This window comes from Orycteropus afer, unplaced genomic scaffold, assembly GCF_000298275.1.
Source record: "Orycteropus afer afer isolate SDZICR_OR568_19922 unplaced genomic scaffold, OryAfe1.0 scaffold00089, whole genome shotgun sequence".
NCBI lineage: Eukaryota > Metazoa > Chordata > Mammalia > Tubulidentata > Orycteropodidae > Orycteropus > Orycteropus afer.
The window spans coordinates 6,304,788-6,317,373 of record NW_006921676.1 but is presented as its reverse complement, the minus strand read 5'-3'; the positions used below and the strand labels follow the sequence as shown (position 1 = coordinate 6,317,373).

At 41.0% G+C, this 12,586-nt stretch overlaps 1 protein-coding gene across 1 annotated transcript in view; it reads left to right on the top strand.

Moving 5' to 3' along the window:
• Positions 1-12,586, top strand: part of MCF2L (MCF.2 cell line derived transforming sequence like) — a 342,209-nt gene that overhangs the window by 199,578 nt on the left and 130,045 nt on the right. The window contains exon 3 of the mRNA XM_042781158.1: positions 2,602-2,716. Coding sequence (XP_042637092.1) covers positions 2,602-2,716 — 115 coding nt within the window. The remainder of the gene's footprint in view (positions 1-2,601; positions 2,717-12,586) is intronic.

Sequence of the window (12,586 nt, the reverse complement as noted above, 5' to 3'; positions counted from 1 at the left end):
CTGGAGAAGGATGTCATGCTTGGTAGGGTGGAGGGTCGACGAAGGAGGGGGAGGCCTTCAACGAGATGGATTGATACGGTGGCTGCAATGATGAGCTCAGGTATAGCAGGGATTGTGGGGCTGGCACGGGATCAGGCAGTGTTTCGTTCTGCTGTGCATGGGGTCGTTATGAGTCAGAAACGACTCGATGGCACTTAACAACAACAACAACACCTCAAATAAAACATGTAAAAAACTAAACTCACATGCTCTCCCCAAACTTACCCCAACTACCTCATTTTGATTACCTCTACTCTTTCAAGATCCCAAGCTACAAACCCTCCGGCCAATTCTGATTCTTAAAACACTTCTCCAATATTCCTTTGTAGAAAGTCTGAGGTGTATCTTTTCTTGGAAAAATCCCCTCATAGTTCTACCTATATTCAGATCCTTTTCTTCCACTCAGTACAATTCACAGCTATTACACAGGTGTCCTACAACATAGTTCTGGTCATGTTATATCTCTGCTTAGGAATGTCAAAATACCTCGGTATGGTGGCTCCCAAAGATATGATTATGATCTATCTAGGTCATGTTGTTGTTGCTTTGTTCTGTTTTTTACTATTCCCTGAATCTCATAGGCCTAGACAGGAATGTCTTACCCCACCCCTCACCTATACATATATTCCCTGCTATTCTTTTGCTTACATTCTGATCTCTTTCCCAGTAATATACTTTGCCTATGGCGTAGTACTAAAGGCATTTGATTGCTGACCAGAAGGGTGATGGTTCAAACCCACCAGGCGCTCCTTGGAAGGAAGGTTGGGCAATCTATTTCTACGGTGATACCGCCTTGGAAACCCAAGGAGGGGTTGCTATGAGTCAGATCCGACTCAACAGCAGTGAGAGAGAGAGAGAGAGTAATTCCGTTCCAACCCACTTCTGTTTTCTCCTCTTCAACAGCCTTCTCTGGCTGTTCCCATCTGGCATTAATCTCTCTCTCCCTGGAATTCTACATATACTTGCCATGGAGTTTAATGATTTTTTTCCCCCACAGATACTTATGTCTCTTAATAAGATTATAAATATCAAAAGATCAGAAACTCCTCAAAGAGCACAGAATAGTTGCCTAATAAGTAGAGTTTGATTGACACGGTAATAAAAGTTTGGAGAGGTAGAGGGTCAAAAAATGAAAATAGTTAGAAGGAGGAAGGGTACTGAGAATTCATTCAGGAGCATAAAGAGTTCTGTGGAGGTTAAGGAACACCCCTGGTGGTACAGTGGTTAAGGGCTTGGCCGCTAATTGGCTCCTAACCAAAAGGTTGGCAGTTTGACCTTATCCAGAGTCTCCACAGGAGAAAGCCCTGACAATCTGTCCAGTAAAGATTACTGCCTAGAAAACCTTATGGGCCAGTTCTCGTGTATTGTATGATGTCACTGTGAGTTGAAAATAGGCCCTATGGCACTTAACAACAACAAAGATGCTATAAGAGTTCCTCATATTAAAAATGAAAACTTAAGTGCTCTTACTGTAGAATGAGATGTGTAGACAGTGTCATTTTGAAATTTCCTGTGAAACTTTAGGTAGCAGATGCGTGCTGGAGCATCTTGTGCAAAAAGTGTGGGCCTTTTTGTGTCAGTGCATGCTCATGCTTTTTGGATGCCATTTCTGGGACTTCTTCCATTCCACAGAAATTAGAAAGGAATACAGTAGCCTCCCCAAGGCCTTTTAGCATTCCCATTTTTACTCTGATATAGAAACAAATACCAGAGAGACAAGAAAATGAGATGAAAATTCATCTGAGCCAATACATAAAAATTCAGCTGAATTTTTAGAACATATGAAAATATCTGTTACATTTGTAATATGAAAGATAATGTGTTTTTATGATCTGAATAAACAGGCTCTGCCTCGTTCTGAGCTTTTGTTCACAGAAGAGTCACACATAATAAGGGACAACTCCCGCCAGAGTTAAAATGTTTAAAAGATAGAATATTGGGGGGAAAAAAATATCAAATTACCTTAAAAGAATGGTTACGTAAATAGTTAGGGCATGTGCCTGAATGGGGTATTATGTGAATACATAAAATAACGGCTATATCATTTATGACACTATTTGATATACAATGTTAGAAAAAAAGCAGACTTGTCTATTCAATATGGTCCCAATTAAGTACAAAAAACATAGAATAAAGTTTGGAAGGAAATAGCCAAAATATTATGGTGGTTCCACAGTGGTAGCAAAATGATAGGTGATGTGTTTAATTCTTCACGCTATTTTCTTCATTCCACATATTTTCTTCAATAAACATGCATTCCTTTTGAAATAAAAAAAGAATACTCTAATTTGAACTACAGTGTTGCTGGCTGCCATTGAGTTGGCCCCCAGTTCATGGGGACCCCTCATACAATGGAACTGGACTGTTGTGATCTTAGGGTTTTCGTTGGCTGATTTTTGGAAGTCCATGGCCAGGCCTTTTTTCAGTACTACTGAAACCTGCTTAGCATCAGAAATACTTGCTGTTTACTAAAAATAATTCTAACTTATTGTTGAAGACCAATCAGAAAACATTTGTTCCACTGGAACAAAGTTAAGTGACCACCTTTGCATTTCTTCGTAGGTGGACGAGGACAAGATGGATGCCCAGTCATCACCTTTCCAGACTACCCAGCTTTCAGTGACATCCCAGACAAGGAGTTCCAGAATGTCATGACCTATCTCACTAGCATCCCCAGGTAGGTTGTTGTTCAGAAGCCAAAGAGCAGTGCATGTCTAGCCCTATTTTTTTTTTTTTTAGAACAGTTTATACTACCTCATTAAGTTCACCCAGCAACTTTATGATACAGCTAAAACCTTTGTTAGGTTTGTGACTTACAGAAGCTAAGAGGCTAGCCTAATGTTACACAGCTAGTAAGTGGGAGATCTGGGATCAGAGTCTATTTTTTCCAGCTCCCAGTCCATCATCTTTCCTCTGCTGCGTCACTGCACATGCCCTGATCTGCAGGGGGGATGTCCCCCTTCTAGCACCTATACCACCTGATGGTTTTGTTGTACAGTGAAGGGATTTGACTGAAGCTCAGGAAACATTTTTACTCCCTCATAAAACGTTAATAGCCCTCACATTAGAGAAACAAAGGTTTACAGTGGAGCAGTGTCTTTTTTTTAAATAACTTAATTGAAGGAAGGCTGTTGCAGATGTGGTTGTTGGGTGTATCTAGAGCTCAGGGGAGTGGTTATCTGACACGCAGGATGAATAGTGCTTTGTTCAGCCTTGTCATCAAAGGTGGAAATTGGGCCCTAAGGGTGAGGCCTAGATTAACACCTCAGGCAGAAGAGGGAGGGAGGCCTCCACCTGCCCTTTCCCAGGAGAAAACTGACCCTACAGGCTGTTACTTGGGAAATCGCTTATGTAGAAATTGGTTACTCAGGGCTGTGTTTATCACAAGCAGAATTGGAGTCCCATCTGACAGAAAGATAGCTAAAGCCACCTGCTTGCCTCATCCAGCAGCTCGCTGGTGGAATGCATGGGAATCCTTGAGCTGGGAGATGAACGTGGGGAGGTGACATCTCGATATGACTGGAGATAGATCTTGGTTCCTAATGCCACCCATTTTACTTTCAAGCAAATGTGCAGTCTGTCAATCTTACACTCTGACAAGTAGTTTGTTCTTCTATTTAGTGAACAATACATTAAATAAACCCAAGAAGAACCTCAAGAATGACATTTTTGTCCCTCCTATTGCATACAGTATGAGGAAAACATAAATATAGAGGAGACTGTTGATGAATAAATGGAGAAGTTCAACATTGGTAGTTTTGCATTAATGTTCTCCCTCAATCCTCACACTATTTTTAGGACAACAAGTTAAAGAATTTTGGTAACTCAAAGCTGACTGCTTACAGGTATGGGAGATAAAGTAGAGGTGAGGTCTGGGTCCCCCAGCATTTGGTCCTCTTCTTCAAGGAATTAGTCTGATTTAGAAAATAGGCCAAAACATTAAATTTGATCAACTGATATATGCCATGTAGTAACAACCAAGTTAATAATCATCAACTACTACCAGTTAGTGTTTTGAGGAAGAGGGGAAGTCATAGATTTTGTTAGCAAAACTGGCTGGTTGAGGAAGGAAAGTTGGTTAAGTTAGGGGAAGCATTCCTGATGGAAATGGATGTTGAGAGGTAACTTCATAGAAAACTTGTCTTGAATGGAAGCAAAAGTATTTCATGTCCTGGAATAACTTACGAAAATCTCAGAAGTAGCAGAGTCCTAGCAGTAGTAACATATTTGTGTTTAATTTTGCACTTCATATTCTATTATGTCAATCATTCACTCATTGGGTGTACCAGGCTCTGTGCAAGTTGAGCTGACCAATGAAGGGCAATGTGCTGAGTGACATGAGCCTTGGAGGAGGAGTCTAGTATCCTTTGTTAAGTACCCACTCCGGATGATGTAAAGTGCTTCATGGGTGGAAACAGCTGTGACAACTGCAAAGTAATTTCATGTATTTCTCATTTGATCCTCAAAATCCCTCTTAAATAGGACAGCTGTTATACCCATTTTATAGATGAGGTCTCTGGATCTCAGGGAAGTGGGGTTACTTGAGTGAGATCACGCATCTAGAAAGTGGCCAGCTAGGGCTTCAGGAACATCTAAAGACTCAGACCACACAGCCAGTGCTCAGAGAAGATCTGCTGTAAGTATGACATAGATGCCACGGAGCACATGTACTTGGGGGGAATGAAACTAGAAGGATGGAGGAATGGCCAACACTTTGACGGCAAGGGTTAGGATTGTAATAGTCTCCGGCACCAGAGCCGTGCACAGCAACTAGCTCATGTGCATGGTGGCATGAAGGTCTGGAAATGGGGGAAATGCTGCAAAAAGCAAAGAGAAGAACATGGTAATAATTTCAGCATGAACTACCTAAACTTTGGCAGTGGTTTTACAGAAGAATTGATGAGTTCAAGTGATATTTAGAAAAAAAGAAAAGGTAATGGCTGAGGTTGGAAGCTGACTGTGGGAACACTTCATGTCAGTGTTTCCTTTGGTCTTGCTGGAGTGGAGGGGAAATCCCGCTCAGAGTCTGCTTTCCAGCTACCCAAAGCCTCTCCTAGAATGACCCTCTCTCCAGCTGATGGCAGTGCCCAGCCAGAGTGCCTCAGGACTCAGAGGCTGAAGATAGAGAACAACAGGGCTCCCCTATTGAGTCTTTACACTGTCTGCCCTCAAGGCCCTGTTCTTTGTTCAACCTCCCTTTCCCACAGGAATGGGTTTTCCATGATAAACAATGTCACCTTACAACTGAATCATGAATTGAAAATAGCTCCAATATCTAGAAGAGTCAGGTGGAACACCTTATTTCATTCTCCCCAGCACTTTCCTTGAAGGCAGTGAAATGAAGACAGTAATGATCTTATAGTTCCAAGATATTGTCTGTGGCCTGATGCAGGAGAAAGAAGTCAAACATTCTGGAGCCAGGGCGTATTCTCAGCTCAATCTTCAGCACCTACCAGTGCCTACCACACCACTTGAGAAAAAAAACAGTCACTCCTGAGTGGACTCTGACTCTTGGTAATCTCCACATATGTTAGAGCACAACAGGGCTCCATAGAGTTTTCGATGGCCGATCTTTCAGAGATAGATTACCAGGCCTTCTTCCAAGGTACCTGTGGGTGGACGTGAACAGCTGAGCACATCAACTGTTTGCACAAGGACTCCACACACAGCAGGGCTAAGTAAAATTTTGTTGTGTGAAGAGTAACTGTTGCATGCTCTAAAATAATTTCTTAGATATTCAGAATTTTATTAATGCTTATATCATTTGAGTTATAAATTTGGGTATCTCTATTTACTGCACTTTCTCTGTCTTTTTCATTGGTGAAAACCTTATGGACTCATTCAGTTACCCACACCACTTTTCTTGAAATGTAACTAGATAGAATCTAAAAAACTCAAAAGCAAAAAAACACCACACACACACACAAAAATCAAACTCACTGCCGTCGAATTGATCCCTACTCATAGCAACCCCTCCTTGGGTTTCTGAGGCAGTATCTCTATAGAAGTAGATTGCCCAGTCTTCCTTCCAAGGAGGGTTTGAACCACCAGCCTTCTGGTTAGCAGTCAATGCCTTAGGCACTATGCCACCAGAGCTCCAAACTCAAAACTCATATGTGTCTCATGATCTTTGTTTGTCAGAGTATAGATTGTCCCTTACTATGAAGTTCCATCCAATGACTGTCCTAAGTCCATTCTGATGTAAATTCAATACCTCCCCCACACACACCAGTTTTCTTTATTTTTGCTTTTTATTACCAGTATCTTTATAAATCATAACATTCAATGTCTGGAAGTGAACATCTGAGAATGATAACATCAGCAAATTATGCACTGCAACATTGTTTGTAGTACATATTACTAAAGGTAAGATGTACCAAAAACAAACAGATGGCCATATGTGCAGCTCATCCTAATTAGAATATGTTGTTGGTGTGATGGTTAAGGATATGTGTCAATTGGGCTAGGCCATAATTCTGAGTGGTTTGGCAGATAGTATTTAATCATCCTCCATTTTGTAATCTGATGTGAGCAGCAAGTCAGTTGAAAGGGGAGTTCCTTGGGGGTGTGGTCTGCATCCAGTATATTTGGAAGTTATGGCAAAGCTTGCTTTCTCTCTATCCTGCATCCAAATTGTCATTCTTTGACATCTGGTTCTTGGGACATGAGCCAGCAGCCTGCCATCTGACATGCCAGTTTTGGGCTCATCAGCCCCTGCAACCACATTAGTCAGGAGAGGCCTCTAGCCTCACGCCTGACTCACACATTTGGGACTCATCGACCTCAATAACTGCATGAGCCATTTCCTTGAAACGAGTCTCTCTGTGTGTGTACACACTTCACTGGTTTTGCTTCTCTGGAGAATCCAACCTAAGACAAGCGGGGAATACCTATAGTTTACAACCTTTCCATGATCCTCCTCACTGCCCATCTCATTTTCTCCCTGTCCCTTTCTTCTCTTGCTCCAATTTAGAAGTCTAAGATCTAAATTCTTATAGATTAAAATCTCCCACCAACATATCTATGGTTATATTTCCTTCCTAGATAATCTTGTGAGTCACACATTCAGTTTCTGAATCACAGCTGGGGACAGTGGGACTGATGCATCACTGTGATAAACAGCGGTGATCCAGCAGAACTTAGGGAAGTAATAAGAAAGTAACTTTATTCGGTCCCCCACTGTTCGTTTGAAATTTATTCAGTGGAGTAAATTGTTTCCCTGTCTGTGGATGAAAAATCAGGTTTTCTGGTCATTGTTAGATTTGAAAAACAGTCACTTAATATCATCACACACACACTAAATCAGTCACTGAAATGTCGAATGTTACAATGCCCAACTCCCTGAACTTGATTTAGAGGCAAGTCTTCTCCTGAGACCACAGGCGGGAAACTGGCAAAGGCCTGACATGGTCTGGCCCTGCCTGCTCTTGGGCCTGTCTACTTGGCCTATGACCCCAGGGCTCACTACCCTCCACCCTAACTTATCTTTCTCTTCCTCAGACCCATCAAGCTCCTTCTTAAGTCACAGCCTTTATACCTGCTGTTCCTTCTACTTGGACCCTTCTTGTTCTGATATCTGGAAACCTGGTCTTTCTTATCCTTTAGATCTGTTTCACCTCCTCCAGGATTCCCTCCATAGCCACCCTATCTAGAGAAAGAAGCTCCCACTCACCTCTCTACCCATCCCTCAGTGACCCTCTCCCATGACTTGCTTATTTGTTTCATATAGTTTATTTGATATGATTGTTGTTGTTGTTGTTACGTGCCGTTGAGTTGGACCCGACTCATAGCAACCCCTCGTTGGATTTCCGAGGCAGTATCACTATGGAAGTAGATTGCCCAACATTCTTTCCGAGGAGTGGCTGGTGGGTTTGAACCACCAGCCTTCTGGTTAGCAGTCAAGTGTGTTAGGCACTATGCTACCAGAGTCCCATTTGATATGATAGTAGATTGTAATTATTTTGTAGCTTGGTCATGAACTGTCTCTGCCCTAGAATACAGGTCCAGGAGAGCAAGTACATGGCACTTCAACAAATATTTGCTGAACAAATTAAGTTCCTTTTACAGATGAGTAAATTAAATTCACAGAGAACAAATTGCCTAATGGAACAAAGACTCACTTTCTTCTTTCACTCCAGTATGCTTTTCCAAGGCTTCCTTATAGCTTACCTCCACTTAAATGAGAATAGATACAATTTTGGTTTTCTTCTTCTTCTTTAAGGGTCTTTTGTCCCCCATTGGGCAAGAATGGAGCCTTTTCAAAAACCTGATCTCCAAGAAAACATGCATAATGCATACACAGGGTCCTCTGGTTGCTGTTGAGTCAACTCCAACTCATGGTGACCCCATACCTGTCAGGGTAAAACAGTGCTCCATCGGCTTATTTTTTTAAAGTAAATCTCTAATCCTTCTGTTCATGGTGCCTCTGGGTAGGCTAGGACCTCCAGTCTTTTGGCCAAGCATGTTAACCTTTTGCGTCAAAATCAGTGGGCAAGAAACACGAATTATCCTTTGAAAGGCAGAGGAATTATTATACATTAATGAAGTACTTAGAATTCTGTAAGATTGGCCTAGAGGCTTGTTTGAATATTGGCACTGAGAATTGCAGATTCCATTTTCCAGGCAAATAAGAGAGCGTGTGTTAGGTATTTGTGTGTGTGTTTTATTCATGTTTCCCTTCTTTCCTGTTGAGGATGATAAAAAGTGCAAATGCTACAGCCATGGTTTTTGACCCTGTCAGATCCAATGCTCCCTTTTCATCCTGAAATAAAATTCCTAAATAATGAAACCCCAATACATCCATAATTTACACACATACACACACACACACACACACACACACACTGCCCTAATTAATATAAAGGACCAATAGAAGAAAAGTAAGTATTTAGGAGTTTTCATATATGCATGCCCTGACACGACTATACCTAAAACCACAAGAATAAAGTCAAATGCTTGAATCCATATACAAATTGTGAATACACTGATCACAAATGTGTTATGTTAATGACTTAAGTATTATGAGTGGTGTGGCAAATGAGTACATTATTTTCTAAAATAGTGAACACATTTTGGTGAAATCCTAAAGAAAACAAAAATACAGTGTGGTAGTTAAAGTTGTTATTTGGCTAAGCCTGGTTGAGTGGCTGGGCAGCTGGATGTAGTTATACCCCATGGTGAGATTGGCAATCAATTCCATGGTAGAATCTACTGGAGCAGCTAAGTAGCTGCTTTAGGGATGTGGTCTGCTTCCAGTATTTAAGAAGCAGCTTTGAGGAAGGTCTCCAGCTTTTTGGCATGCTTGAACCCTGCATCTTTCATCAATTTACATAGTAGTTAATTTCTAGAAAAGTGATTTGTTCATTAAAAACATAGGGGACAAATACTTTGTGTTTATAGGTAAAACAAAGCATAACCCACTTATATATCCAGGAAGACACTGGAAAGTTTTACAAGATGCAGAGTGCTTGAATAATTTCTTTTAGAAAGATCAGCACAAGCCTGGTCCCTATGATGCTTAAAGAAAGATCAGCACAAGTCTGGTCCCTATGATGGTTAAAGACGTCCCAAATGTCCAATGTCTCCAAACTGCTGTGCCACTCCATCATCTCTGATACCAACTCCTCCTTCTCCCCTCAGTAATCTCCCTCCTGTCTTAGGGTTCCATATTTCACTGTAACATCTCACAGAACTCACGGACTCCCAAGGAAATGGTTCACATGGTGGTAGTAGAGGCTGGGAGGCTGGCAAGTCTCAGGTCTGTGGGTAGGTCTGGAGGATTCTCCCAACTCACATGGTTGCAGGGGTTGGCAAACCTGAATTGGTGGGTCTGATGAGGGTTGCTGTCTCAAGGAAGCTAAAGGGTGACTTGAGTCTCACCCTCCAGCAAGGCAGGACTAAAGATGCATTCCCCCCTAAACAAGCATAGAAACTAGGATTTACAGTATATCCCGAAATGGAGGACAATAGTAGAAGGGCCATATTAAGCAATTCACTGCACTGCACAGACCTATCTTAGTTGTAAGGGACTGGCTTATACAGCACAAAGTATTGCAATCCCAGACCTGTCTAAAAAATGTCAGTATACTAACAATTTCAGGAGGTAGCATATATCAGGAGCTCTGGTAGCATAGTGGCTAAGACACTTGCCTGCTAACCAGACAGCTGGCGGTTCAAACCCACCAGCCACTCCTCGGAAGGAAGGTTGGGCAATCCTACTTCCGTAGTGATACTGCCTCAGAAACCCAAGGAGGGGTCTCTATGAGTCGGGCCGACTCGACGGCGCATAACAACAACAACAACAGCATATATCAAGAACTTGATGGTATTGAAGGTAGAAATCCAAGCTGCCCTGAAGGCACTAGTGAGAACAAGGCCCCAGGAATTGATGGAATACCCATTGAGATGTTTCAACAAATGGATGCAATTCTGGAAGCACTCACTTGGCTCTGCCAAGAGATTTAGAAGACAGCTACCTGGCCAACTGACTGGAAGAGATCCATATTTGTACCCATTCCAAAGAAAGGTGATCCCACAGAATGTGGAAATTATCAAACAATATCATTAATATCACAGACAAGTAAAATTTTGCTAAAGTTAATTCAAAAACAGTTGCAACAGTACATTGACAAGGAACTGCCAGATATTGAACCTGGATTCAGAAGAGGATGTACAACAAGAGATATTATTGCTGATATCAGATCAATCTTCTTGAAAGCATAGAATACCAGGAAGCATAGAATACACAGGGAGACTTGTGTTCTATTGACTATGCAGAGACAGTTGACCGTGTACATCATAACCAATTATGGATACCATTGTAAAGAATGAGAATTCCAGGATACTTAATTGTGCTCATGAGGAACATGTACATAGACCGAGAGACTATTGTTCAAACAGAACAAAGGGTTTCTGCATGGTTTAAAATCAGTAAAGGTGTGCATCATGGTTGTATCCTTTTACCATACTTACTTAATCTGTATGCTGAGCAAATAATCTGGAAAGCTGGACTGTATGAAGAAGAACAGGGCATCAGGATTGGAGGAAAGCTCATTAACAAACTGTGATATGCAGGAATTAAAAAAAAATACCAACCTGGGATATGCAGATGATACAATCTTGCTTGCTGAAAGTGAAGAGGACTTGAAGTACTTACTGATGAGATCAAAGACTACTGTCTTAAGTATGGACCTTAGCATAAAGAAAACAAAAATCCTTACAACTGGACCAATAATTAACATCATGATAAAAAGAGAAAAGATTGAAGTTATTAAGGGCTTCATTGTACTTAGATCCACAATCAATACCCATGGAGGTATAACAGTCAAAAAAAAAATCAAATGACGAATTACACTGGACGAGTCTGTCGCAAGACCTCTTTAAAGTGTTTAAGAGCAAAGATACCACTTTGAAGATAAAAGTGTCCCTGACCCGAGCCATGGTATTTTTCAGTCACCTCATACGCATGTGGAAGTTGGACAGTGAATACCAAAGAAAAATTGATGCATTTCATTTGTGATGTTGGCAAAGAATATTGAGAGTACCATGGAATGCCAGAATAATGAATAAATCTGTCTTGGAAGAAGTACAGCCAGAATGTTTCTTGGAAGTGTGGATGGTCAGACTTCATCTCACACACTTTGGACATGTTATCCAGAGGGACTGCTTGGTAAAGTAGAGTGTCATCAAAAAAAGAGGAAGACACTCAATGAGATGGATTGACACAGTGGCTGCAACAATGAGCTCGAACACAGCAACTATTGGACGTATGATGCAGGACACAGGATGGGGCAGTGTTTTATTCTGTTATACATAGGGTCGCTATGAGTTAAAACCAAATTAACAATACCTGACAGCAACAACAGTGGCAGTTAAGTACTTCCACAAACTTCCACCCTAGGGAACTACCCTCATTGAGGACCATGGATCTATAGAGTAAATCAGTTCTCAAATAAATAGATTGACGGCACAAAATTTACCAAGGAAAAAAGAGGAAGTACACTGCCACCTGATGGAGACAGTTGGCATTGCAGTGCCAATAATTGTGTTGGCTCACTTTTTTATATTCCATCCAAAGTAGGCCAACTTAAGTAATGAGATATATTTGGAACTTTTCTTCTAGGAAAAAAAAGGTAAAAGTTCCTCATATAAGCAGTTCATATGGAAATTAATTTATTCTCTAAAGCTGCTGAACCAGCACAGTCTCTAAGTCAAAAAACAGTGACATTTAGAAGCAGGTGTGTTCTTTTATTGTCAAATGCAAATTAAAATTGACAAATCTCTTATGAAGATGTCTTTTTTTTAAAAAAAAATGTGATTTGGGTGAAAGTTTACAGAGCAAATTCATTTTCCATACAGCAGCTCACATATACTTTGTCTCATGACATTGACTCAATCTCCCATAATGCAACAGCTCCCCTCCCATATGAAGATGTCTCTTATGAGCTATTAATTATTACATGTTTTTGCCAAGAATTAATTTTATCCTTAAGGATATCATGTACTAATTTTAATTCTCCTGCTATTATCCTATGCAGATGATAGGAAT